The sequence below is a fragment of the Calidris pugnax genome, unplaced genomic scaffold (genome assembly GCF_001431845.1).
Source record: "Calidris pugnax isolate Ruff unplaced genomic scaffold, ASM143184v1 scaffold26, whole genome shotgun sequence".
Lineage (NCBI taxonomy): Eukaryota > Metazoa > Chordata > Aves > Charadriiformes > Scolopacidae > Calidris > Calidris pugnax.
In genome coordinates, this window is record NW_015090765.1 from 646,120 (window position 1) to 670,414 (window position 24,295).

The window sequence follows — 24,295 nt, forward strand, 5'->3', positions numbered from 1 at the left end:
CTTCTAAAGAAGTCCTGAAAATCATGGCATCCTCATAATCCAGGTTAATTTTAAGTGTATTATTATTCCTACAGTTAGAGTATGAGATGGTCTAGTAAGATATTTCATTCCATACGCCAGAAAGGGATAGAGAATATTATATACCAATTGTACACAACTTATTTAGGATATAACAAAGGATATGTATTCTCTAAAGTGAAGTTTAATCTATGAACATTGAAAGTAAAGGTTTTACAAGGTGTCCATGTGATCAGAGGAATTAATTTCATCAAAATAAGTTGCTTTTGTCCTCAAAAGTAAAACAACCTAGATAGAAAATTAATTTTACTTGTGCACTCACAAACATTGTGAGATTTTACAGTGTTTTAATTTTTATAGAGTTTTAATTCCTAGCTCCCCAGTGGAGTTGAGAGTCGAAGCACTGGGGAGAGGCAGCGAAGGGGCTTGATGGGGTGATTTTTTTGTTTGGTTGGGTTTTTTTATCTACAGACATTAGGTGAAGTTATTTTTAAATATTTTGTTGGATCACTAGAAACCAAAGTCTGCCCACTGACTGTGTACAGGGAGAGGGGAATTACTAAAAGTAATCTTCACCATAGCATGCTTACATGGCATTTTCCCATGCACTCTAAAAGACAATTAATAGAAGTCATAAATCTGTGCTATAATATTGAAAATGAATGTCAGCAGCTACGAGAATTTTTTTACAACATATGTAGATTGACAAACATTCTTTTGTTTACCCGTTTATTTTCTGTTTCTGTTCTATAACTTCACACATTTTTTGTTGATGTAACAGCATAGGTAGGTCTACTACTGTAAAGAAATCCAATTTTTATGCTTTTTTCCTTAAAAATCATTCTAAAATGCCATATATTTCACAGTTCTACATTTGTCGTATTAATGCATTTGTCAAAATATTGACAAAACCCAGAACTGGCCTGGGTTTTATAGTATTTATCTCAACATAACACTTCAGTTTTTGAATACAAGCTGCCAAGATTTCAATTGTTTAAACCAAAGGTTATACAAACATCATAGCAACCAAATTATTAGAAGGCTTTGAATATATTTCAATGTTCTTTCTGGTTTAGAAATTTCTGTATATGTAAAATAAATAAAAGGAACCTTCTATAAGGCATGCTTTTCTGGTAAGTTAAGCACCATCAATGATCAAGGGAGCACACACACCTTGCTCACAGAGCAGAGCAACTTTCCATTTCAGCTTCTCTACTACATCTCATTTTAACAGGTATTTGAAGGGTTAAGTGCAACGAGGCAAGACTGGAGTGAAACTACTTAAGTTCAACAAACTCTTGCCCTTCATTTAGTAATAAGAAACTGAACTAAAGCAAAATACACAAGTGAATATGGGCAGCCACTTAATGGGTAGATTACGTAAATACTGCATAATACTTTGTTACTTATTGTATACATAAAATGACACTCAAAACGGATTAAGCGCGTGTACACATACCTAGCAGTGTTATACACAAATCTATATGGAATTCTGTACCTGTACTGAAATACATATCATATACATGCATAAAATTTAAAACAAAGACAAAATTCTATGCATTCCTCCCATATTTTTATTAAATATAGAACTTGCAAAAAACAGAAGTCACTTATTTCATGTAACTTAGTCTATTAGCAAAAAGCCTATACTTTCCAACATCAAAGACTTTTTTTTTTTCTTTCTCCTTTTTTACTACCTTTCAACAGTCCACCTCTTTCACAGGCAGCCTAGAGAGCAACTACACAGCAGTATAACACAATTCCTAAACCAGACTTGTTTTACTTACAGCAGCGAGTAGCATACAAGCACATGTCTGCTTTTCATCAAGGCAACCAAAAATATTTAGAACACAGAGTTATTAGGAACACTTGGCAACCGCAAGGCCACACTTAACAGTAATGAACACTTAAGAGCAGTCAGAGCCTACCACGTCAACGCTCCAAGAAGCTACATGGTTTCAATAAGATACCTATGTGTGAGCAGACACACGCGAGCATGCCCTGCATCAACAGCAAACACGGGAGGACTGAGCAAAGGCCTGTGACAGGAGATGCCCGTTAAGACCAAAGATGGCTCCAGCCGATGAACCTCCCAGAGACCCATCTGGCATGGGTGGGTTTGTACCACTCTCAGCCCTGCCAGGATTGTTGTCACTTGGTGTGACATCCTCGTCCGGTGCCTGACGCTCTAGTGCTCATGTTTGTGTCCAAAAGGCTAATCACGGTTCTATTTATCTATCTTTAAGCCAAACATGACCTGACTGAAATCAGTGTAGCCCGGGCACAGACCAGTTGTCTGCAGTTTGGATACTAGATCCTTCTTGATCCCTTTTTTTTTTTTTTTAGTGCCTACACTGCTATGTAATGTCACTTAAAATCTGCTAAAACCTCTTAAATTTCATCACAGCTCTTAACGTACCTATTTTTGCTGCTGCTGCTTTCCCTCAGGGCCTTGCTGTTGATTGTGCCGCACCCCTGTGAGGGGGCCTCGCTGAGGCTGTAGGCCGCAGGGGCTCACAGCTGCTCACACGTATTTCTGCTTATTCTTGTATTAAAACAAATACCATAGTATCATCTGATATTTGCAATAAAATATTAAGCAGAGACCCTTATAACAAGGCTGAATCCTGCTCTGACAGCTGCATAGACACATAATGGAGGCATAATCAGTATCTCCACACCCTGCAGTCCAGAAAACAAGCTGCACCTGTGGCAAGTTGCATCAACAGAAAGGAGGGCACTACCACATTTCCATTCTGGTATTTTTGATGCTTTTTCACGTTACCAGCAAGAGCTCTGGGGCAAACCAGGGGATTGCCTGCAACTGGAGCCCTTGAGATGTATGCTTGAGATGCGCATTCATTCACACTCCGGAGATGCTGCTCCAATCATAGCAGGGCTTGGAGATTTTTAACATAGACTCTTAGAACCATAGAATGGTCTGGGCCGGAAGGGGCCTCCAAAGGTCATCTCGTCCGACCTCCCCGCAGTCAGCAGGGACACCCCCAACTAGACCAGGTTGCCCAGGGCCTCGTGGAGCCTCACCTTGAATATCTCCAGGGATGGGGCCTCAACCACCTCCCTGGGCAACCTGTTCCAGTGCTCCACCACCCTCACAGCAAATAACTTATTCCTAATATCCAATCTAAATCTACTCTTCTCCAGCTTAAAGCCATTTCCCCTCGTCCTGTCACTGCAGGCCTTTGTAAACAAACTCTCCCAAGCCTTCCTGTCGCCCCCCTTCAGGTACTGGAAGGCTGCTATTAGGTCTCCCCGGAGCCTCCTCTTCTCCAGGCTGAATCAACCCCAGCTCCCTCAGCCTGTCCTCTTAGCAGAGGTGTTCCAACCCCCTGATCATCCTTGTGGCCCTCCTCCGGACCCTCTCCATCAGGTCCATGTCCTTCCTATATTGAGGGACCCAGACCTGTACACAGTACTCCAGGTGAGGTCTCACCAGAGCAGAATGAAGTGGCAGAATCACCTCCACAGACCACATCTACATTACTATTACACATCGCAGATCACATCTACATTACAATTGAGTTTATATTTCTGTGTATACGTATTTCTCTATATAGCAGATATATAAATATAGGTATCACCCTTGTGCCTCGTGTATGCACATGCATATGTGTATACATAGAGGGGAAGAGGAAGTGTGTGAACACAACACGTTCTGGTGAGAAGCTGAGAGGGAAGGGGCTGAAGGCAGATGTAGGTATGGACAATACATTGTTGGACTCTCATTACTGCTAATCCTTCTCTTTTCCTTTCTCTAAGTAACAGTCTCACAGGATAGTTACAGAGTGTGGATCCAAGCAGAAGTCACAAACACTCTGAGATTACCAGAGGTAGGGTCTTGGAAGTCTGCAGGGAAACAGCAATTTAGGAAGTGCCCAGCGACACACAAGCTCATTTCCTGAACACCTCTGCTGGCACAGCACCAGCATGAAAAGCAGCCATGGTTTTCTGCTGCCTAGTCATCAAAGAAACTTCTCACTGAAACCACATGCAGAACCAGTCAGATGCTACTCTGTGGAGACCACTGAACAAACAAATCCCCTTAGGTGATGCAAAAAGTAATTACTTGAACACTGCCACCTCGACAGGGAGAGTCCTGGCCCAGAGAAGAATGACTACTGTTGTGTCAAGGTGGTCATCTCCCTTGATAGCTGCAGAGTAGGTAACTGTGGGTTGTTTTTTTAGCAGCAGTAACAAAGCTAAAAAGTCTGCAATCTTTAATGACATAAATGGGCAATCCTGCAAAGAAAGAGATTGTACTTTCTGGATTTTGCAAAACGATGCCTGTGAATGGATTTTTCCTGCTCTATGTGGCCATCCAATGAGATGGGATGAGTGTAACAGTACGTTCCTCAGAGCAAAGAACAGAAAAGTATAAACAGATCATCAATACAATCTTTTACAGTGTACTTCCATTTTTTTTCTAGAGAAATTCTGTGAGAACAATCAATTCAGTTATGTGCGATGATGTCCACATCAGTGGACAAGGGAAGAGCTACAGATGTCACCTATCTGGACTTCTCTAAGGCCTTTGACAGGGTTCCCCCACAACATCCTTCTCACTAGATTGGAGAGACAGGAATTTGACAGGTGGACTGTTTCGCGGATGAGGAACTGGTTGGATGGTTGCATCCAGAGGATAGTTGTTAATGGCTCAGTGTCCAGATGGAGATCGGTGACAAATGGTGTCCTTGGGGATCTGTACTGGGACCAGTACTGCTCAATACCTTCATTAATTACATAGGCAGTGGGATCAAGTGCACCCTCAGCAAGTTTGCCAACGACATGAAGCTGACTGCAGTCAATATGCCTGAGGGATGCCATCCAGGGGGACCCAGACAACTCAAGAACTGGTCCCATGTGAACCTCATGAGGTTCATCATGACAAAGTGCAGGGTCCTGCACCTGAGATATTTTTTTTATGTTTTAAAATACCTCAAAATATTTTCAAATACTGCTGTTGTTCAAACATTACTTGTGATAGCCTCTACTTTCAGGAATGCAAGTTAAACTGAGTAACAAAAGGCAGGCCATGAAATAAAAATCTGAAAGGAGAGAAACCTACTATAACCCTCCTAAAAAAAGACATTTGGCAAGATATTTTTCAACATAAAATATGAGAAATGCTAGTTCATTTAACATTTATATTGCCAAAAATTTGAGTCATATGACATACACATGGCTGATTTTCTCTCAGGAGTAATAAAACCTTTCTTGCTATTGGACAGTATTTGCAAACCTCTGAATTCTGCAAGTTGACTGACAATTTTTAAACTTTATCTAGTGACAGAATGTAATAAATATAAAAGTTATTTGCGTAAGAAAAGTAAATTTAATATTATTTACAGAATGCCATTGTTTCCAATTTTGCATACTAAAGTTTCTTTCACAACAGACTGTATAGTAAGTGCTAGAAAGAGGCTCTTATTGCACCAATTACAGAAGATTCACATCCAAAATTCTAGAGGCCAAATTAATCAATACTATCTTTCATCTGGTTTTGGCCATTGTTGGAGAACAGATGCTGGCCCAAATGTACCTTTGTTGTTACCTAGTATAGGTTAAATTTTTAATTTTGCCCTAGTTGCTACTTTCTACAGTTGTTTTTCATACCATATACTGTAAGTATACTTTTAGAATACTCCGTATACTCTCTCAGTTACACTGGTAGAACACCTATATTCACACAGATGTGACACTGGAGGAAAACAGCACTGAGAACTTTGTAGATTGTCAAGATTAAATCACATCATTAGAAGACCCCATCCCTTTCCGACACCCGAAGACCAGAATTTTGAAAGTATTTAACAGTTTTATGCACCTTATTCCCACTCAAATCGCATTTAGATTAAGTACTCCAGATGCCCGGGAGACATATATTTTCCAATTTGACCCACATTTGCCAAAGAAAAGCATTAATATGCAGCTAGGCAATATTACTGACCAATATCTTACAGTCGAAATGTTATATTTCAAAATTGTAGTTTTGGAGTTATTATTTTATATGAAAAGTTGAATCTGTTCCAACTACCAAAGGAAGTTAGTTCACAGTCCAGCACTATCTGAACAGAATCTTTTCCCAGAATTTTGGGGTTTTTTTAGGAAGACTTATTGTTACTGCCAAGTATTTTATGCAAATAATTTAGAATATCTTTTTAATATAAGTATTGTTTCTGATTATCAAGTACTCTCCACCCACCCAGTGTGAAAAGTTACCATCTTCAGGCCTCTTTTTGCCTTCACTGACATTTTATCAAATTAAGTGCTACTATGTTTCAAAACACAGAATTCACATGTTGCTGCCAGAGGAAAGTCAGAGAGACAAGTGAAAATCTGTACAACTCATGCTGTTTGTAATAAATTAATGGAGCAGTATGCAAATTGAACCTGCATATGGTTTTTGCCATTATTTCTTAATGAGTATTAAAAATACAATGTGTTGCTGGAAACATAATTACATAGAAGCTGTGTTTCTTTGGTAAAAAATAGACTTTTTACTTGCAAAAAAGTTAAGTAGTCTTTTCTGAAATGTCAGAGAAAAGCATTTCATCACAGAAAATTAAAGAGAAAAAAACTTTTAAAATAGGAATTTATATGTAATTGCAAATTATTCTGAGGTAACCACAACAGCAGATAGCAAACACCAAGGGAATATTTTCTAGAGAAATAAAGTCACGTTTTCCTCACTACAGTGCTCTCTATAAATAAACTGTCCATTGATACCTTAAGTTTTCAAAAAACCACAGATGATTTTTCACAGTTAATTAATTATATAACGTATGGAACAGAATATAATGCTTCTGCTTCACTATCACAGACATTAGTCACCGCTGTAATAAAGGCTGATTTAAATGCCTGTCAGAGTATATGATTTGTCAGGGGAAAAATTCTTACTTAGGGGATGACAATAAAGTTTTTGCAACTCATCAATGACAACTGCTAGAAGAGATAAAAGCAAATAACTGGGAATTTAATTGCCCGCATCAGAAGATGTCTGCTTCAATCAATGAGCAATACAATTTCCATGTCATTTTTATCTTCCTGCTACTAAGAACAAGCAGAAATACTTCTTTTATTTTCATTTCAGCAGCAGTAGATTGTCAATACTTCCCAGACACAAAAAGATACAGAGACAAATGTTTTTAACACTTCAGTGTTGACTTACTGCATCATGCCTTACCTTAACTGCATTTGTAGAGGCACCTCAAGTCTACCACTAAGCTTGACATGCAGCTACCTACCTACTAGACAGGGCAGATTAATAGGGAATTCTATTGTACTATTCCATAAATCATACGCCTATTAAAAATTTACAGCCAGGTCCTGTCCAGCATCTTCAAACTGTAAATAGTCTTAAGAAGAGTGGTTCAAAAAAAAATGCTACTCTTGGACTGAGAGATTCAAGCTGACAAACACCAGAGATCTGTCAAGGCCAAGCTTTGCCATCTCTAGAGAAATCAATAAAATACCACCATCTTTTTCTCCCAGTTGCAAAAACGGCTAGAGATGAAATACTGGGGGAATTTTTCACAGAAATAAAATAGCTATTAACTTCAAACAAAGATATAAATATTTTATTCCTCTTGATCTATTCTCAAGCACTGTGGTTGCAGGCATGACACCCCTGATATAATGAGACCAGCAACAAGGTACATGGGATTATTACTAGCGTTTTGTTAATGTGCTGCTTTTCATCTACAAAACGAGTATACAGAAGCTCTGAAAAAGTATCTGACCTTTATTTTTATGGACTCCAGTAAAGCAGGAGAATACATTCTATGAAAAGAAAAAACCTGACAATAAACAACCAGGGGAATCTTGTATTGTAACGGAGGGATCTGCAATAAACTTGCAGAGCGCAATCTTCTTGGGTTTGTAATATGTGGCACGGTTCCCAGTAAGACAAAGAATTCAGCTCATGCCAATAACAGAGTTTCTTGTTCAAAAGCCACTTTCTGAAACGTTCAACCTCCACCTCTTGAAATACACGTGGTTTGCAACAATTCGGGTTGTACTGCAAGCCCCAGCCTGATGGTTTTCCCTGGGAAATACCAGTCTCACTGGTCAGCTGCATAAAACCATCAGGCTGGGGCTTGCAGTACACACATCCCAGCTCAACCCAGCACAGAGAGCAGAGAGCTCTGCCCAATCTATCCCCTATGCCCAGGGACTTCCCTTCTCAGCTCTTGTGTGTCTCCTGGCCACAGCAATATTTTGATTTGTACCTTAGCCAACGGGAACATGCAATAACAGTAACAGAAAAATCTGTGACAAGACGTTTGGTGGCACGAATGAGAGTTTCTACAATTCCAATAGCTCGGTGAGGTCTTAAAGCAATACTGCAATCTAACCCTCCCCCAAAAATTCCATCATAATTAATGTGGTATTCCCCTAAAGCTTGAATGCATCTACAGTTAGGATCGCATTTCTTAAACTATATTTTCATATCTTTTTAACAGGCACTGTTTAAATTACTTGGTCTTATGACATGCAACTAATAGAATTCATGTCTGTACAGCAAAATGCTGACTTGCTGAGTCCCACTGCAGCAAGGGCAAATTTAAGTAACTTCTTGATAATATATTTTTTCCTTGAACTGATGCAAGGAAGCTCCAATTTACACATTGGTCCAAATACTACAGTTGAACAAAGGGCACAGACAAATTATAAAGTATGCTTTTGATCTTAATAAATAATTTCATACATCATAAAAGTAGATGTACTAAATACCCGTTTCTAACTAGCTGCCCAGGGTGAGGAATTCAGGTATTTTCATATTGGCCAAACTTACTCCTGAGAAATGGAAATTTCCATTTTACATTTTCAAACATATGAAAATACTAGGGGGGGGAAACATAAAAACAGTGCCTCCTTCTTTTTCCTTGAACTGATGCAAGGAAGCTCCAATTTACACATTGGTCCAAATACTACAGTTGAACAAAGGGCACAGACAAATTATAAAGTATGCTTTTGATCTTAATAAATAATTTCATACATCATAAAAGTAGATGTACTAAATACCCGTTTCTAACTAGCTGCCCAGGGTGAGGAATTCAGGTATTTTCATATTGGCCAAACTTACTCCTGAGAAATGGAAATTTCCATTTTACATTTTCAAACATATGAAAATACTAGGGGGGGGAAACATAAAAACAGTGCCTCCTTCCTTGATCTATCTGTTTCCTCTGCATGATTTGAGTTATATACTTGATCTGTTTCCTCTGCATGATTTGAGTTATATTTGCTACCTTTATTGATAAAAAAAACATTTTTCACTTCAGTAAGACTTCAGACACATTTATTTCTAAGAACATTAAGGTTCTTCTTGGGTCTTCAAATCACTGGAAAGAAAAATAACATTTTTCTCCCAGAGAAAAATGGGATTTTATTGCTTTTTAAAAGGCAATGTCAGTATTTATTTCCTCAGCAAAGGAAATTTCCTCAACTCTGCATTTTCTTCTGTCATCTATTTTGTACTAAGATACAACAAATAAAGGAGAGTTGTATTTTGTTCCTATTGTCAAAAAATATCTCATTTTTTTAATGCCAGGAACAATCAAAAAAGAAAGCAAATTTCTAATTCTGGAATACACAGCAAGTGCAGTATTCCACTGGTCATGATTTTGGGTGGAGAAAATCAGTTTGCAGTATCCCATTGGTCATGATTTTGGGCGGAGAATGAGTTTCACACATAATTTCAATTTTTCTTCTGACTCTGAGGATAAACTTAGAGCTGGGAAAAGGCCAATTACTGTGCCAAAAAAGCACGCTCTGTGCTGTGCAATTTTAGCTAGTTGACTTCAGTTTTCATCCGCCAACTGCAGGTGATTTTACTCTAGATCACTGCTCAGGCAAAGTTGAATTTTGTTGCAAATAGTAGGAAAATATCTACAGTGAACAAACAAGAAATACAACAGACAACAAAGCTTACATTTCAGGGTGACCTGAGGTAGCACTTGCTCAGTCAATGTTAATTCATTTCTGTACTTAGTTGAAAACTGTATTTAGCACTCAATTTTAAAAAATATGGGTCAACAAACTGCTGCAGAATAACTTGCAATGGTTTTTAGGTTAGAGGGGAGTGGTAAAAAGACCAATGTCTCAATCAAATCCCTAATTTGATAAAATAACTTAGATGGGGCAAGAAGGAAATTATAACCAAATGTGATCCCATTACAAATTAAAATATATACTAATATATTTTCAGATATCAGACTGAAAACACTGATTTGTATAAAATATTTCTGGCAATGAATTGCCAACAAGTAAAGCTAAAACAGAAAAATTATTCAAATGAAAGTGAAAAGAAGTCTTCCACGTATTTTACTTTCACAGCTGCTACTGTATGTTAATGTTTATTTAGCACAAAATTATTTAATTTTTAACAGTAGAATAACTTCGTAGATGAACTGCAAAAATCTTCAGTGAGACTGACCAACTAAGATGTCAACATGAGAAGTACAACTACCACCTTGAACCATGGAAGCAGAAAGTGTGTTTTCTTTTTGAAGTATGTTTGCACTTGTGATGGCAGAGGACTTGAAAGTAAAAAAAATACTTAAAGCCATTAAAATAGATCATTTCAATACTTACCAAACTAAATCCAAGTTCTAAATAATGCGAACAGTTTCCTTTCTGTTTTTAATATCAAGCAGATCTGTACAGACCTGAGTGTTCTGTCCTTTATCCTTTCAATAACAAAATATCTTAAATCCACTGTCAAGTAGTATCCGCTACATCACTGTAGTACGTGCTACTATAATTTAATTATCTTGCCTCACTGCATCACTCTAAACAATTTTTTGCTTATCATAATAACAAAAAAAAGACAACCAAAGAAGAAAGCCATCACGTACTGTACCTGCAAAGCACAATTCATCATTCGCACGATGTAGTCAAACTGTTGATGGTCCAGAATTGCTCGATTTTGTTTAACGTGCAGGCCCAATTCCTGCGTCAGGCAGTGCCGAGCCGCCTTCCCTTTTAAGGCTCTCAGGGCTGCAGGCAGGGTCTGGGGAAAAGAAAATCTAACTTTATGAAAATGAAATTAAATGGCAATATTCATACTGAATTATCATTCATTCTTTATTAAGACTCTGCAAGTGACAGCATCATAAAGAACAACTTTGGAAACGACTCATTAGCTTGAATATCAAACTCTCACATAATGGTTGCTTTAGCTTGAGTCACTAAGGATTACATTTTTCCCCGTGTTTTTTTCAAATGCATTAAACAGCATTTTTCCCCTACATCTTTGAACAGAAATGATCAAATATGGACATGCATTGAACAGATGTGAAGTCAGAAATGGATTGTTGTGCACGAAAGCAAGCGCCCTATTCTGTACCAGCCAGGCCGGGTCTCCAGTTAACATTATCAAGGCCAACCAGGCTGTGTTTTGATAAGCACTGAATGACAAATGGCTTTAGAAGTGGCATACCTCTCATAGCAATGAGGCCACAAGACTGTTATGCAGTTACCCTAAAACAGTGCCCATATAATATTTATGCCAATGCTTTAAAGATGCAGCAAGTGCTACATCAGTGATTATCAACAGTGGCCCTTTAGACTAGATTTAATGGGTGGTAACAGATAAATAAGAACAGGCAGCTTATTGTCTAAGGACAAGTTTACCATGCAGGGGGACAAAACACTACTGATTTTTTTCCAAATGCCTGTAAGCTGAAAGAGGTTAAAAACTACTGTGTTACACATGCATCAAAAACCTTCAGAAAGAGCTACACACTTTATTAGGACTTTTCCCATATGCATCTTCATATGGGAACCTAACTTCTCAATCAAGAAACATTTTCTATCTTGAGCTGCACAGGCTCAGAAATATACAGGTGATACTTTTCTGAAAAATAAAAAAATTCTTATAAAAATTTTACCGTCATTTTCATACATAGAATTGGATTTGAGAATAAGTTTGGGTGAGTGTTCTAGAATTAATAATTGAAAACTCCACAGACAGGACCTACAAAACCCATCAACTTCTTAATGTGAAAAAGTAAGAATGCCAAGGATGACAACTCAGTAGTACATTTTAGTGAAGACAGACATGCCAAATATTTAAATTAATCTCTGAGTTCTATCAAATTACTGATTTTTAAAACCAGCAAAATTTACTGTACTGAAAATTAGAAAGAGCATTGGTTAAGAAACATCGAAATGTCTCTGTAAGCCTTTTGTTTACATTCCTGCTAATGAATACTGCTAGACCAATATACACCCCTTTTTCAAAAAAATGTGTGGACGATACCATTTATAATGGTAATCTTAACTAGCAAAAAGGGCATCAACACACCCATGTAGTATCACAAACAGGTTTTACAAACCACTAGCTTCATATTACACATAGTACTGCATTTAGATTATTAGTGTTATTACTGACTTCCTTCGTTTAAATGGTTAAAATTAGTATTTGAAACAAGACTTCAAAATGTACTTTGCTCATTAAAAGAACAGAGGCTTATTTGGGAAATTTATAATTTCATTTTATTACCTTCTCAGTCTCCAAAAATTTGTTTTCAAAAATAAACGAGATGCAGTTTCTAACAACTTCGAGCCTTTGTGCACTGTTGAAAACTGTGCTTCCTTTTTCCATTATGGAAACTAGCAAAGAAAAAGAAACATACATATCTGTGAAATGTCTCCTGCAAGAGCCACAAAGAATATCAGAAAGTTCTTTTAAAAAAAAATAAGTACTTAAAGCCATTAAAATAGATAATTTCAATACTTACCAAAACTAAATCCAAGTTATTAATAATGCGAACAGTTTCCTTTCTGTTTTTAATATCAAGCAGATCTGTACAGACCTGAGTGTTCTGTCCTTTATCCTTTCAATAACAAAATATCTTAAATCCACTGTCAAGTAGTATCCGCTACATCACTGTAGTACGTGCTACTATAATTTAATTATCTTGCCTCACTGCATCACTCTAAACAATTTTTTGCTTATCATAATAACAAAAAAAAGACAACCAAAGAAGAAAGCCATCACGTACTGTACCTGCAAAGCACAATTCATCATTCGCACGATGTAGTCAAACTGTTGATGGTCCAGAATTGCTCGATTTTGTTTAACGTGCAGGCCCAATTCCTGCGTCAGGCAGTGCCGAGCCGCCTTCCCTTTTAAGGCTCTCAGGGCTGCAGGCAGGGTCTGGGGAAAAGAAAATCTAACTTTATGAAAATGAAATTAAATGGCAATATTCATACTGAATTATCATTCATTCTTTATTAAGACTCTGCAAGTGACAGCATCATAAAGAACAACTTTGGAAACGACTCATTAGCTTGAATATCAAACTTTCACATAATGGTTGCTTTAGCTTGAGTCACTAAGGATTACATTTTTCCCCGTGTTTTTTTCAAATGCATTAAACAGCATTTTTCCCCTACATCTTTGAACAGAAATGATCAAATATGGACATGCATTGAACAGATGTGAAGTCAGAAATGGATTGTTGTGCACGAAAGCAAGCGCCCTATTCTGTACCAGCCAGGCCGGGTCTCCAGTTAACATTATCAAGGCCAACCAGGCTGTGTTTTGATAAGCACTGAATGACAAATGGCTTTAGAAGTGGCATACCTCTCATAGCAATGAGGCCACAAGACTGTTATGCAGTTACCCTAAAACAGTGCCCATATAATATTTATGCCAATGCTTTAAAGATGCAGCAAGTGCTACATCAGTGATTATCAACAGTGGCCCTTTAGACTAGATTTAATGGGTGGTAACAGATAAATAAGAACAGGCAGCTTATTGTCTAAGGACAAGTTTACCATGCAGGGGGACAAAACACTACTGATTTTTTTCCAAATGCCTGTAAGCTGAAAGAGGTTAAAAACTACTGTGTTACACATGCATCAAAAACCTTCAGAAAGAGCTACACACTTTATTAGGACTTTTCCCATATGCATCTTCATATGGGAACCTAACTTCTCAATCAAGAAACATTTTCTATCTTGAGCTGCACAGGCTCAGAAATATACAGGTGATACTTTTCTGAAAAATAAAAAAATTCTTATAAAAATTTTACCGTCATTTTCATACATAGAATTGGATTTGAGAATAAGTTTGGGTGAGTGTTCTAGAATTAATAATTGAAAACTCCACAGACAGGACCTACAAAACCCATCAACTTCTTAATGTGAAAAAGTAAGAATGCCAAGGATGACAACTCAGTAGTACATTTTAGTGAAGACAGACATGCCAAATGTTTACATTCATCTCTGAGTTCTATCGAATTACTGATTTTTAAAACCAGCAAAATTTACTGTACTGAAAATTAGAAAGAGCATTGGTTGAGAAACATCGAAATATCTGTGTAAGCCTTTTGTTTACATTCCTCCTAATGAATACTGCTAGACCAATATACACCCCTTTTTCAAAAAAATGTGTGGATGATACCATTTATAATGGTAATCTTAACTAGCAAAAAGGGCATCAACACACCCATGTAGTATCACAAACAGGTTTTACAAACCACTAGCTTCATATTACACATAGTACTGCATTTAGATTATTAGTGTTATTACTGACTTCCTTCGTTTAAATGGTTAAAATTAGTATTTGAAACAAGACTTCAAAATGTACTTTGCTCATTAAAAGAACAGAGGCTTATTTGGGAAATTTATAATTTCATTTTATTACCTTCTCAGTCTCCAAAAATTTGTTTTCAAAAATAAACGAGATGCAGTTTCTAACAACTTCGAGCCTTTGTGCACTGTTGAAAACTGTGCTTCCTTTTTCCATTATGGAAACTAGCAAAGAAAAAGAAACATACATATCTGTGAAATGTCTCCTGCAAGAGCCACAAAGAATATCAGAAAGTTCTTTTAAAAAAAAATGTAAAATTTAAAGTCCCCTCCATTTCATTCTGTTAAGAAAAATACCATTAGTAGGCACATACAGATGGAAATACAAGATTCTAAATCTTTGGTTTTCCTATACTATCTGAAGAAGAGAGTGCTCTGAATTTTAACTAGAGTAGTTGATTTACTACTTGTTCTATTTGTCTCATATAGGCACAAAGAGATTCCAACGTCTAACAGATTAATGAAATTTATCAATATATACAAATTAATAAGAAAAATAATACATGTGCGTGTGTTCTGCAGTGAACTATGTAGCCTCGCATATTTTGTAGCAGTAGGTAACTATTTTTCCCTAAAAAACTCATTTGCTATGCCAAGAATTTTGTGAAATCTTGAAAAGCAAACCTGACAAACCTGTTCTCTTACCTAAATTCCAATTTGCTGAGATCTAGAGATTATTTTCTTAACGCAGTGTTTTGCTCTGAATTTTCGAGAAAATTCAGAATGGAAGAACTAATATTCTCTGTTTCTTATAATGTAATTAGAATACAAATGTAGAATATGTCCTTCTTGTAGAGAAGCTACAAGATGATTAGCTCCTAATATCCAAGGATTTTGACACACAGGACAGCAGGGAGTATGACTGTGAAAGCTGTTCCTTGAAAATAAACCACAACCAAACCCACAACTAACTTTGACATCGAAATGAATTTATTAAGAAAAAAACCCTTCTCTTGCATCCAGCCTTTTGAAGAGAGACAACAGAACACAAGCGCATACTCTTTAAATTTTCTGTGAGTGACAGATTCAATGATGCAGTCAACAGCAAAAGCAGGTAAATAGAGTTTATCTTCTTACATAAACCCAAAGAGAAACAGGCCTGGAAGGGGCCTCAAGAGGCCATCTAGCTCATCCTGCTGTCCCTAGACAGGATCAACTGTATTTATGTTATTTCTCATGTTTGTCTAATATGTTCCCAAAGTTCTGTGATAACAGACTCCATGGCTTCACAACAAACCCATTCAACTGCCTTACAATCCTCATTTTACCAAGTTTTTCCTGTCAAATAACTCTACTTTTGTGCTGCAATTAAACCCATTATTTCTTATCACTCCAGATTATTCCATTTCTTTTTTTAACAGCCTCGTAAGTAATTGAAGGCTGCTACTATGCGTTCCCTTAGTCTTCTAATTTTCAGTCTAAACAACTCTCCATCTTTCCTTGTAGGTCACATTCTCCAGACCACTGGTCATTCTTGTTGCTTTTTTCTGGACTCCCTCCAACAGAACCAACGACGGAGACAGTTTTCCAGTGTCCAAAAATGGATACAAACAGTCCAGCTAAGGTCTTACAGGGTACAACGAAAGGATTTCTCCATGGAGTTCACTGACTGCTCTCCTGTTTATACATCCTACTAAGATGTTTGTCTTTTTTGCAATAGCTTGATATAGTTGGGTCATGTTTGCCCTAAGATCATTATAATCCCCAAATTAATTTCTGAAGAGCTGCTGCCTAGTCAGCTGATCATGCCTATGCAAGTGCAATACCTTATTTGAAGAAAACCAGTAGAGAAGGACAAAATTCAACAGAGACTAGATCTCTAATTTTTCAAGATTGATTTGAATTCCAATCCCATCCTTAAGAAGTTTAGCAAGCTCTTCCAGCTTTGTGTGTCCTGCAAGTTTACTAAACATACTTGTTTATGCCATCATTCACATTGATGAATATGACTAATGGAATTTTTCCGGCATTAAAAAGAAATTGACAGGCCTATAATGTCTACATCTGTTCTTTAGAGTTAAATATACATATGTTTATTTTGAGACAGATGCTATGTTTTTCCCTTGCCCTTCTCCAGTAATTTACATATCTTCCACTCGTGTCAGGGGAGAGAAATCCTAACAATTCAAAGTTCGTTTCAGCCAGTCCTGCAAGTAAGCTACTCATCAGATCTAGATGAGTAGACAATATTTCATAGAACCATGTTTATTTTGAGACAGATGCTATGTTTTTCCCTTGCCCTTCTCCAGTAATTTACATATCTTCCACTCGTGTCAGGGGAGAGAAATCCTAACAATTCAAAGTTCGCTTCAGCCAGTCCTGCAAGTAAGCTACTCATCAGATCTAGATGAGTAGACAATATTTCATAGAATCATAGAATTGCCCAGGCCAGAAGGGACCTCCAAAGGTCATCTAGTCCGACCTCCCCACAGTCAGCAGGGACACCCCCAACTAGACCAGGTTGCCCAGGGCCTCATCGAGCCTCTCCTTGAATATCTCCAGGGATGGGGCCTCAACCACCTCCCTGGGCAACCTGTTCCAGTGCTCCACCACCCTCACAGTGAAGAACCCTCTCCTAATCTCCAATCTAAATCTGTTCCCCTCCAGCTTGAAGCCATTACCCCTCGTCCTGTCACTGCAGGCCTTTCTAAACAGGCTCTATTTAATTTAATAGTTAATCCAACTCAGATCAAATCCTTTTTTGTTGTTAGTAATTATGCCATTCACACTCTGGATGTCTGACTTAGTAAAGGGTGATGCAAAGCGGCCCTTAAAATTGCAAACAGGCAAGTCTATGTCCTAAACTTTATTACAATCACTACAAATACTGTATTAACATGAAATTGGGAGCAACACATTGCAGCCATGCTAATTCTATATTCAACTCGTGAGACGGGATGACAAAGAGGTCTAAGTTGGGGAACAAGTAAACATACCAACGGGAGGACCTGCTGGAACAACGCACTTCTTGTCCCCCCGGGTGGCAGGGGGAGCACCCTGACTCCTGGCGAGGCCTTCCTGGAGGAGCTCCTGCACCCGGCACTCGTTGATGTGGGGGAAAGGGAGGATGTGAACCCGCAAGTGGGAGCCCTCCGTGGGCCGTGGCACTTTCTGGAATGCTATGTGGGGATTGGGATTCTCCTGCAGGTCAGAAGCAAAAAGGTTATACACAAATGCATTACGTGGTGTTACCTTCCATCTCATCCAGCTTTATTGCTGTTTTGCGTATCTGTCGTATCTGAAAGATTAAGGAGCCAAGTATCTAACACCACTGACCAATATCATGTTTCATATTCATATCACCCTTGATTCATTATCTGTAATACTTCCAACTTTGTTAAAGGTTTTGATATCATTATTTCAGTCAACATCCACAATTCCACAATAAAGAGAGCAGAAGAAAGCCACTGCTTAACTTAGGTCGATTTTATGCAGCTTAATAAATATTTAGGACTTGAATAGAAATTAGTTTGACAATCAATCTCTTCATTAGAGAGAGGGCTGAAGAATATTAAAACATACAATCTCTGAGAGTCTTCATTAGAGAGGGTTGAAGAATATTAAAACATACAATCTCTGAGAAATAGTCTCATCTTGATCAAAACTACAAAGTGACAATTCATTTTTGTGCTATGTTGTATAAAACTATGGCTGTCCTTCATCAGGGACCAATTTTCTATCTTCTGTATGTCCCATAAAAATACATCACACAGCTCACTGTTTGCCTTAAAAAAATGGAAAAATTTAGTATAGGTGATCAAAGAGAGTAAATAACGGACCTAAACTACAAGGAAAGTAAAAAGAAGCTGTCACGTCTGATTTTGAGGTGTTCTCAAAGGATAGAAAAGACTTCTATTGTTGCAAAACTACTAGAATTTCCACTGTGAAAATAAATATTTGCCTACTGTTTCTTCGCTTGCTCTTTTACGATCTTTGCTTTCTCTTTCTTTAAAAGAAAATGTAATAAGCAGCCCCAAAGAAAACTTTCATCCTTGCTTTTGCATTTTCTTGCAGAGGTCTTCAGAATTAAAAAAAATAATTTAAAAACCAGTTTCACGTTGCAGAACACTGACTTAATTTTTTTACCAAAATAATTGCTGCATCTGCTACTATATAATGATTATATTTGTCTTGATCCTGACGTGATCATGCAATACTGAAAACATTAGCAAAATACACCCCGTACCATACAACAGAGATGTGACTGTATGTTATATATCTGAAGACATGCTGTATGTAGGCAAGCTCGGTTGGCATTTATCAATCCCAGATACAGTATCAGTGTGATATAATATTTGTTCCTATATGTGGACATGCATCTTCTGCCTCTGGTGTTCAGCAACTGGAAAGACCATGTACATCACAAACCACTAAGTTTCACTCAACTGCCTCTGTGTTGATTTCAGCTCGTTTAAAACACACTTTCCAGAAAGATACCCTGAAGACAGCAAGATATGGAAATTCACCATTTCTTTCAATTTTTTCCCCTCAAATGTTTGATAATCTCTCCTGTTTGGGTTTTTTTCCTGACTTCAGGTTGTACCTTTTCCAAAATACAGCTGAGATCTACATGTTCGATGAAGATTCTACCACCATGCAGAAGATCACATCTCACATCTTGAGGAATGTGATGATCAATCAAACAAAACAGGGTATTTTCTATTCTGCATTCATATACCAGGGGTTTTCATTAATCATGTTTGAATTTACTGTTATCCGATTGGACTCTGGGCTGTTACTTATTACTGGCTATGTACTACTGCCAAAGGGCTACTCAATCCATTTGATTTCTGTTGTAATAGCACAACTAGCTTGCAATAAAACTTGTAAACAGGAGCTAGCTTGATACTTTCATTTATGGGAGCAAAAGCCAACCAGGAGATCAAATGCATCAACTTGAGAAATAGCAGTCAAAACAAACCAGCTACTTAGCCATACAAATTCTTTGCAGAGGAAAATTTAATGAAAAAAGTGAAAAATCTAGCTAGGGGGATGAGAGCAGCAGATACCAGAAGAAGCAAGGCAAGGAAAGGGAACACAATCTTAGCAGCAGCTAACAGATGACATAGAACAGAAAAAGCCAGAAAGTGAGAATAACAATTCCACATTCCATTTAATGGAGAAGAGAGATCCAGAGGAAAGATACAGAAAGAGTTACTTTAATCTTGGCCATCACAAACCTAACCTCAGCTGCATATGCTGTTAAGAATGTAGGTCTCATGTCTTCAACTGCTGAAGCGGTACATGCCAAAAACTTGTCTAGATTTTCCACTTGTACCAGCTAGACTAATACAAACATTATCTCTGCCTAATAAACCCTGTTTCTCATACGTATCTAGACTGCCACAGCTACAATATGATGACTATTTAAACTGTGGAACAAGATGTCAAAATATGTCACACAGTAAGTTTAAAATGAGGCAGCTCTAGTCGTAACTTATAGAAGCAATGTTACTCATCACAGTGCTTTATTCTAAGACAGCTGTATATGCAGCTACTAAAAATCTGGCTTTTAAAAACACTGACCTAGTGGTAGTGAAACAGCAAGTCAATCACAATAGTATAAATAAACTGCATCATAAAAGACGACTAAAATTAATTCATTTGACAACAATTTTAAGAAATGAAGTTGCACATTTGCACATTCTCTTAAGCTTTATAGGCTCTTTCATTCTAAAAAAGATCTATATCCACTAGAAAACAAATACAAAGGTTCACCATCTCCTTTGGAGTCATTTAGTATCATAATACTGATGTGATGTGTTGTGATGGTTGGAGGCCATCTTGGGCATCAAACACTAAGTCACTGACCTAGTGGTAGTGAAACAGCAAGTCAATCACAATAGTATAAATAAACTGCATCATAAGAGACGACTAAAATTAATTCATTTGACAACTATTTTAAGAAATGAAGTTGCACATTTGCACATTCTCTTAAGCTTTATAGGCTCTTTCATTCTAAAAAGGATCTATATCCACTAGAAAACAAATACAAAGGTTCACCATCTCCTTTGGAGTCATTTAGTATCATAATACTGATGTGATGTGTTGTGATGGTTGGAGGCCATCTTGGGCATAGTGATCACTAAATGATAGCTTTTGATTCTCAGAGAAGTAAGGAGGGGGGTCAGCAAAACAGCCACCTTCGACTTCCAGGGGGCAGACTTTGACCTGTTTAGGAGACTGGCTGACAGAGTCCTTTGGGAAGAAGCCCTGAAGGGCAAAGGAGTCCAGGAAGGCTGGGCATTCTTCAAGAAGGAAATCCTGAAGTTGTAGGAGCAGGCCATCCCCATGTGCCGAAAGATGAGCCAGCGGGGAAGAAGACCAGCCTGGCTGAACAGAGAGCTTTGGCTGGAACTCAGGAAAAGAAAGAGAGTATATGACCTTTGGAAGAAGGGGCAGGCAACTCAGGACTACAAGGAAGGTGTGAGGTTATGTGGGGAGAAAATTAGAAGGGTCAAAGCCCAACTAGAACTTTGTCTGGGTACTGCCATAAAAAACAATTAAAAATGTGTCTGTAAACACATTAGAAACAAAAGGAGGGCTAAGGAGAATCCTACAAGGAAGGTGTGAGGTTATGTGGGGAGAAAATTAGAAGGGTCAAAGCCCAACTAGAACTTTGTCTGGGTACTGCCATAAAAAACAATTAAAAATGTGTCAAGTTGCACATTTGCACATTCTCTTAAGCTTTATAGGCTCTTTCATTCTAAAAAAGATCTATATCCACTAGAAAACAAATACAAAGGTTCACCATCTCCTTTGGAGTCATTTAGTATCATAATACTGATGTGATGTGTTGTGATGGTTGGAGGCCATCTTGGGCATAGTGATCACTAAATGATAGCTTTTGATTCTCAGAGAAGTAAGGAGGGGGGTCAGCAAAACAGCCACCTTCGACTTCCAGGGGGCAGACTTTGACCTGTTTAGGAGACTGGCTGACAGAGTCCTTTGGGAGGCAGCCCTGAAGGGCAAAGGAGTCCAGGAAGGCTGGACATTCTTCAAGAAGGAAATCCTGAAGTTGTAGGAGCAGGCCATCCCCATGTGCCGAAAGATGAGCCAGCGGGGAAGAAGACCAGCCTGGCTGAACAGAGAGCTTTGGCTGGAACTCAGGAAAAGAAAGAGAGTATATGACCTTTGGAAGAAGGGGCAGGCAACTCAGGACTACAAGGAAGGTGTGAGGTTATGTGGGGAGAAAATTAGAAGGGTCAAAGCCCAACTAGAACTTTGTCTGGGTACTGCCATAAAAAACAATTAAAAATGTGTGAAACATAGGGACAAAGGATGAGGAAAAGGCTGAGGCACTGAATACGTTCTTTGCCCCAGTCCTTAATAGTAAGACCATCGGGGGAAACATAGCGACAAAAGATGAGGAAAAGGCTGAGGCACTGAATACATTCTTTGCCCCAGTCCTTAATAGTAAGACCAGTTGCTCTCTGGGTTGCCAGCTCCCTGAGCTAGAAGACAGGGACAAGGAGCAGAAGCCCCCATAATTCAAGGGGAAATGTTTAGCAACCTGCTACACCACTTAGACACACACTATTAACCTAGACAGTGTTAACCTGAAAGACCTGAATTCAGAAAATGCAGGTCGCTATGTTAAACACTACTATTAAATTAGTAAAAGAGAATTTAATATTTATTCAGAAGCTTTTATTTCCGATAACTTAATTTTAGATCATAATAAAAGATGATTGTGTCAGCACTTATGATTAAGAGAATCCTATAGGATGAGGAGGTTTACCATTGAATAAGTAACATTTTATTACAAATCAAATCTCATAGATGAAATTAATCTATGTAATAAATATTCTGATGAGTGACATTTCTCTTAATTTTCAACAACATATATTCTCTTAAGTCAGAAGTGTCAGTATGAGTATTAAGATATTCCAATAAGTATGCTACGCCACATATGGACAAGAGACATTTCATACACATGTTTCTCTTAATTTTCCACAACATACATTCTCTTATCCAAAGTGTCAGTATGAGTATTAAGATACTCTAATAAGTATGCTACAACACATATGGACAAGAGACATTTCATACACATTTTTAAATGTGAAATGGTTTTGGTCCACAAAGATGTATTTGCTCTCTCTTCTAATGTCTACCATCAAAAAAGTAGATTGAATTGTGCATCAATTCTTTCTTTCAAAAAAGTATAACAGTTATTTAGCAATTTCAGAGGAAAAGAGATGGAGTGAATAAGTACATGAGTGTGCCTGAAGACAGACACACAAATTCTGCAATGAAGGACAATATCAAAGCCAGACTAACCTCATTTAACACACCCCATTATTCACACATTCCATTTACTTGAAATACATAGATGTATTTTTCCATCCAAAATCTACTGACACAAAACATGGCTGAATGTACTTGTTGTAAAGTTTTGGATTTCCTATGGAAAAGATACTAATTTTACCCCAAACAAAGACTGCATTGACACAGAAAATGCTTAAAGGCAATTCATTTTGGAAAAAAAAGACATCCCCAACCCAGCTTCCCTCTTCCTCCCCAAACACCCCGGAATTTAGCAGTACTTAACAAGTCTTGTGATTTTCTTATAGAAGAGCACATGTAAATTATAGTTTTGGAGAAGTGAGATATAGAAAAGAAAGGATGAGAAAGGCGTTAACTGACTGTGTAACAGGGAGATTAGCTCATGAAAAGAGAAACCAACAACAAGCAAAAAAACCCCCATCTAATGGAATGGTAAGAAATTTTACAAAGGCACCATGTAACATAAAGGTATAATAGGACAGCCCGAATGAAACTGGAAATGGTATTCTAGGAAACCTGGAGAGTCCAAGAAACAGGCTGTAAGAAATGAAATTCTTGCTGAGGACACAAACCATGGGGACTGGGTTGCACAGCAGGAAAGATCTAGTGCTTGCTGAGCACACAAACCATGGGGACTGGGTTGCACAGCAGGAAAGATCTGCTGAAAGTATACATTATGGCAAATTGGATATATAGTTTTCATAAGCAAAAGTGTTGAGAGGCAAGAAGAGTTGTATTTGGCATGGACAGGTTGCAGTAGAGAAAAAAACAGTTTGTATATATTATGTGAACACACGCTAAGAAAATAGAATGCTAAGTAACAGTAGCTCAGTTTGTATATATTATGTGAATACACTATAAGAAAATAGAATGCTAAGTAACAGTAGCTATACGTAAATCAATATTAGCATTAGTAAATCGATATTACCATATTCAACTTCCTTCACATGTACAAAATTGATAACATTTAAAGTTCCAAAGTCTTTCATTATAACGCAGATGATGACTACCACGAGCAGTCATTTCCAGTTTCAGATACTGGATCAGTCTCACAAATAAGAATTTTCAGTGTTACTATCTCAACTCTAAAAGTGTGGCAGGTATCGTAAACTTACATTTTTGAAGAGCTGTTCTGCAAGTTCTCTGACATGTTTTATCATTTTCGGTGGATTACCTTCCTCAGCTTTAATTCTTTCGACCTCAAAGGCTACCAACTTTAAAACAGAAAAAAAAATGTTGAAAACTCAACTAAAAATAATTGATTTCCTATTTAAATTATGAAATGTTAATCTTAAATTGAAACCGAGCAAAGAAAACTGAACACTGAAAAATGTGCAATGTCACATTGCTCTGGAACACGAGACATTCT

At 37.6% G+C, this 24,295-nt stretch overlaps 1 protein-coding gene across 1 annotated transcript in view; it reads right to left on the minus strand.

The window, feature by feature from the left end:
• SBF2 (SET binding factor 2) overlaps positions 1 to 24,295 on the minus strand; it is a 272,308-nt gene that overhangs the window by 126,410 nt on the left and 121,603 nt on the right. The window contains exons 13-16 of the mRNA XM_014966465.1: positions 24,042 to 24,140; positions 17,577 to 17,781; positions 14,696 to 14,805; positions 13,052 to 13,201 (exon numbers count right to left, since the gene is read on the minus strand). Of these exons, the coding sequence (XP_014821951.1) occupies positions 13,052 to 13,201; positions 14,696 to 14,805; positions 17,577 to 17,781; positions 24,042 to 24,140 (564 nt within the window). The remainder of the gene's footprint in view (positions 1 to 13,051; positions 13,202 to 14,695; positions 14,806 to 17,576; positions 17,782 to 24,041; positions 24,141 to 24,295) is intronic.